This window comes from Nothobranchius furzeri, chromosome 2 (assembly GCF_043380555.1).
Source record: "Nothobranchius furzeri strain GRZ-AD chromosome 2, NfurGRZ-RIMD1, whole genome shotgun sequence".
Lineage (NCBI taxonomy): Eukaryota > Metazoa > Chordata > Actinopteri > Cyprinodontiformes > Nothobranchiidae > Nothobranchius > Nothobranchius furzeri.
The window spans coordinates 100,898,091-100,902,977 of record NC_091742.1 but is presented as its reverse complement, the minus strand read 5'-3'; the positions used below and the strand labels follow the sequence as shown (position 1 = coordinate 100,902,977).

Here is a 4,887-nt window from a genome sequence, read left to right as displayed (position 1 = left end):
AAATAACGCCGCGCACGTGGTGCTAAAACCCTTTAGCAAGGTTGGCAGGTCTGAGAATAGAATAGAATAAAAACAACAATCCTTTATTATCCCACCAATGATTCATTCAGGTGTTCCACAGAGAAGGTGTAGGAGACTATTTCTGATTCAAACGGGTCACTCTGAGTTTTCATGCAGGCTAAACATGAAAATAATGATTAACAATGTTTTTCAGTGAACCACACCTTTAAAGGAGACCACTGAGTCCATGACCTCAGGAGGACAACAGCTACAACCCCTTCGCTGATGCCTGAGTACCACACAGCCTGCAGTACCACACAGGCCTGCAGTACCACACAGCCTGCAGTACCACACAGCCTGCAGTACCACACAGGCCTGCAGTACCACACAGGCCTGCAGTACCACACAGCCTGCAGTACCACACAGCCTGCAGTACCACACAGCCTGCAGTACCACACAGCCTGCAGTACCACACAGCCTGCAGTACCACACAGTCTGCAGTACCACACAGCCTGCAGTACCACACAGCCTGCAGTACCACACAGGCCTGCAGTACCACACAGCCTGCAGTACCACACAGCCTGCAGTACCACACAGCCTGCAGTACCACACAGCCTGCAGTTATTACAACGTTACGTCGTTTCTTTACTTCATTCCTTTTCACAAAGCCTGTTAGGTTTTGATGATTCCCTCAAAACTCAGCGTTTCTTCTTCGGACAACGAGGCGTAGGAGGAGAGCGGATAAGCTTCGCAGGAAAGCAGGAAGTTCCCACAAAGATGCCCGAGTGTTTTTCATTCCAAGGGTCAGGGTTAGAAGAGCTTCTCACACATCAGGGACACAAGACGGATGGCGTCAGTGACGCCTCTGCAGGTATCGACAGGAAGAAGAAGAGTACGTGTCATTCATCTTGTTCTGCTACTTTATTTCACGTTGCACTAAAATCAGCTGTACAAGATTAGCTCCGTGTTGAAAACGGAAACAACATTCAAGCTACAGCGGCCCTTCTCATCAGTCCATCACCAACACACACGTGGATAACGTCCAGAAGCACGGGCTCACGCAGCCTCAGGACTTGAGGAACACTTCAAACAGACTGGCGACTGCATGCATGCGGTAGAATATGCCGAAGGGAAGACCCATGTTCACAACCGCTGCCCACATGCTGAACTGGTAGAACAGAGTTTCAGTGTCATGGTCAAACTGGGGACGAGCGCCAAACGCAGGCATGATCCACAACTGTGAAGAAACAAGCCAAAAGATTACATTTGGAGAAGTTGAAACCGTCAACGTGAAGACCCCGGGGGAAGGACACTCACTATGATGTTGCACAGAAGCAGAAAGGCACACACCTCCCTCAGGACACGCCTCTTCCACAGCAGCGGCGGTGCTGCCGTCCCACCGCGGCGGGCTGCTTTCTCTGGCTCTGCCATCTCGAGGTTGCTCACACCCTTGCTTGTCTCCGTGACGTACGGATTCACCACCACCGTGTCTGGCTCCGCGTGGCGGTACGGCTCCCGGTGCAGACCTTCAACGATGAAGAAGTTCTGAAGGCCCAGCTGGATCACCATCAGCAGACCCCAGGCCAAGTTGAGTCTGTTCAAGTGGCCCTCGGCTCCGGTCGCTATCATGGCTATGATGGAAAAGTAACTGATGACGAACTGCCCCAGCGAGGATCCCACCAGCAGTCCCACGTCCAGGCTGCGGGTGGGGTTCCTCTCTTTCACGTGGTCCCTGTGATCCACCTTGAAAATGGCGCTGCCTATGATGGTGCAGACGGACATCATACTTGTTATGACGATATTCACGATAAAGTACATCATCACTGCGTTGACTTTGCCTTCCTCGTCCTGATCACTGGCTGATATCTCGATCTCGTAGATGATGAACGTTGCCAGGCCTGCGACCACCGTCACGGCTCCAACAGCAGGACCAACGAAGACGCCTCTCAGGTTGAATTTGATGTGGTGGCTGAATTCAGGGTTTACTCTTCCGACATTCTTCCACATGACATACACCATGGCGGAGGCAAAGAGGCAGTACTCAATGTTGAAGGGGTATAGGTAGTAGTAGGCCTCCTTAAAGACGCTACAGGAAGTGTGACTACAAGTGCAGGACTCGTCTCCATAACCAGCTGCAAGGCAAGAAGCAGAAGTTCAAATGGCGTCTGAGATCGGGTTGTTGCACAGCTCTAGCTGCCTTGCTCACCTCTACTAATGTACCAGCTACGCCCGAAGAGTTTAGTAGTGTTGCTGGGGAAGTCAGGGACTGTTGTCTGGTGAAGGGACTCCTCTGCGACCTCGGTCATCCACAGAACCAGATTTGTGGACAGCGTCAGCATCAGACCACAGCTAGGATGAGAAAACACATAGAAAATTCATCTGAAAGCTTAGAAAGTTAAGCTCGATGACGAAGAGTAGCTCTTACCGTGAAATGCTTTTCTGGCGTTGCACGCAGTCTTTTGAATGAATCCAAAGAAAATATGTCTGCAGGTGAAATTTACCGTGTAAACATTCTGCAGCCATCCAGAGTGAACTCGGTAGCGTTCCTGATTACCTGCACCAGCACAAAGACCAGCTGCACCACAGGGAAGGCAACCTGGACAGCCGAGTCGCAGTGGAGGAATCCCACATAGCTGGCGATCTTGAAGATGTCCATGATGATGCTGAGCATCCCAAACAGCAGAAGTCCACCTACACAACAAAGAGCAGTGGGTAGGAAAATCACTCATGACGATGGACTTAAGGGCTGCACAGCGGCGTACCTCTGAGCCAGACTGGTCCAGCGTGCTCATCCCTGAAGACAACAGCGTTCTCCGTCTTGGCTGTGTGAATGCTGTAGTACATCATCCAGGCGGATCTGAAGAGCAGGAGGACGACGAGGAAGAGCTGCAGGTCTGGGAAGCTGATGGTAGTTTTGCCAGAAGAGCCGCTGCTGACCAGGGAGCAGCCCAGCATCAGAATGTTCAGACAGATGACACCGGAGAGCATCCACCCCCAACTCCGGCCGGTTTCCCCCACAGCTTGGCTGGAGACAGTGGTCTTGTCTTCGGTTGTGCTCCCGGCTGCATTCGTGTGGTTGGACAGCTGCACCTCTGCCATCTCTCTGTCCTTGGTGGTTGCCGTGCAGGGCTCACAGAGACCACCGCTGGTCCAGCATTCACACGGATCCACAGGATTGATGCACATGGCTCTTCTCTCGACTATTTATTGAGAAGTGGGCTGTATATCTGGAAGCAGACGTGACAGGTTCAGTTAGGAGCCCCATAAAAGGCCGTTCCCACCCGGTGTGAAACGTTTGCTCCTCATAACTGCCACAGTAGACGTACACCCACAGCGTGATGTCTGTCTTTTCCGTAAAAACATTCACGTTTTGGCTTTCTAAAACGCTCAAGAGCAAAATGAAGGAATCTTTTATAAATCCACACTAAACATGTGAACTCACCTGGTGAGCTGAGGTCCTGCCAGGCGTCTGAACTGCTGCAGCTTTTATTCAAGCATGAAACGCTGCTGTTAATGTGCAGAGTCAGAAGTGTCTCTGTGTTTTCAGCAGCAGCAAAGTATCCTCAAACAGAGTGTGTTTACCCTAAATATTGCTGTACAGGTAAAAAAGTACTTCTTGGAACAGCCTCTTCTCGTGTATTTGAAAATGCAAGAATCAAGTTGCTATTCAGATGACCTGCAGGACGTATAATAGCTCAAGAAACATTCTGATGGTCACACATTGTGAGAAGGTGGATTAGATGTTTATGGATAAAAGGCTTCATCCTCTCTTTGAGTCCAGGAATGTTTCATAGCGTTGTGTTTACACCTTCATCCTTTCTGCAGCTGCAGAGTGAGGACCTCACACAGCCAGGCCACATGGGTGTCTTCTCCGCTGAAGGCCACAGCACCTATCTCTTCCATTCCTGGAGGAAACACATTTGGAGAGTCAGGGCTGTTTGACTTGCAGGTTTCTGATTAATACCGTACCTGAGATTAAAGCGGCGGTGTTACCAGGTGTGACCAGGTGTTACGTGTCAGCAGATGTGACTAGGTGTTACCAGGTGTGACCAGGTGTTGTTACTAGGTGTTACCAGGTGTTACTAGGTGTTACCAGGTGTTACCAGGTGTTACTAGGTGTTACCAGGTGTTACCGTTACCAGGTGTTAGGTGTTGGCAGGTATTACCAGGTGTCACCAGGTGTTACTAGGTGTTAGGTGTTAGCAGGTTTTACCAGGTGTTAGCAGGTATTACCAGGTGTTACCAGGTGTTAGGTGTTAGCAGGTGTTACCAGGTGTTAGCAGGTATTACCAGGTGTTACCAGGTGTTACTAGGTGTTACCAGGTTTTAGCAGGTATTACCAGGTGTTACCAGGTGTTAGCAGGTATTACCAGTTGTTACCAGGTGTTACCAGGTGTTACTAGGTGTTACCAGGTGTTAGGTGTTAGCAGGTATTACAGGGTGTCAACAGGTGTTACTAGGTGTTAGGTGTTACCAGGTGTTAGCAGGTATTACCAGGTGTTACTAGGTGTTACCAGGTGTTAGGTGTTAGCAGGTATTACCAGGTGTCACCAGGTGTTACCAGGTGTTGGGTGTTACCAGGTGTTAGCAGGTATTACCAGGTGTTACCAGGTGTCACCAGGTGTTACTAGGTGTTACCAGGTGTTACTAGGTGTTACTAGGTGTTATTAGGTGTTACCAGGTGTTACTAGGTGTTACCAGGTGTTAGGTGTTAGCAGGTTTTACCAGGTGTTAGCAGGTATTACCAGGTGTTACCAGGTGTTACTAGGTGTTACCAGGTGTTAGCAGGTATTACCAGGTGTTACTATGTGTTACCAGGTGTTAGCAGGTATTACCAGGTGTTACCAGGTGTTCGCAGGTATTACCAGGTGTTACTAGGTGTTACCA

The 4,887-nt window shown here is 49.8% G+C and overlaps 1 protein-coding gene across 2 annotated transcripts in view; it reads right to left on the bottom strand.

Annotated features, from left to right (window-relative positions):
- Positions 1–902: 902 nt before the first annotated feature.
- otop2 (otopetrin 2) overlaps positions 903–4,887 on the bottom strand; it is a 5,068-nt gene continuing 1,083 nt past the window's right edge. Inside the window, exons 1-7 of one of the 2 annotated variants that reach the window (XM_054737504.2) lie at positions 3,443–4,887; positions 2,763–3,227; positions 2,555–2,691; positions 2,426–2,484; positions 2,207–2,349; positions 1,351–2,132; positions 903–1,237 (exon numbers count right to left, since the gene is read on the bottom strand). The exon at positions 3,443–4,887 is cut by the window's right edge and continues 1,083 nt beyond it. In XM_054737504.2, coding sequence (XP_054593479.2) covers positions 1,067–1,237; positions 1,351–2,132; positions 2,207–2,349; positions 2,426–2,484; positions 2,555–2,691; positions 2,763–3,186 — 1,716 coding nt within the window. In that variant the 5' untranslated portion in view covers positions 3,187–3,227; positions 3,443–4,887 and the 3' untranslated portion in view covers positions 903–1,066. Of the gene's footprint in view, positions 1,238–1,317; positions 2,133–2,206; positions 2,350–2,425; positions 2,485–2,554; positions 2,692–2,762; positions 3,228–3,442 lie in introns of both variants that reach the window. The other variant, XM_015941897.3, reaches the window with a different exon arrangement.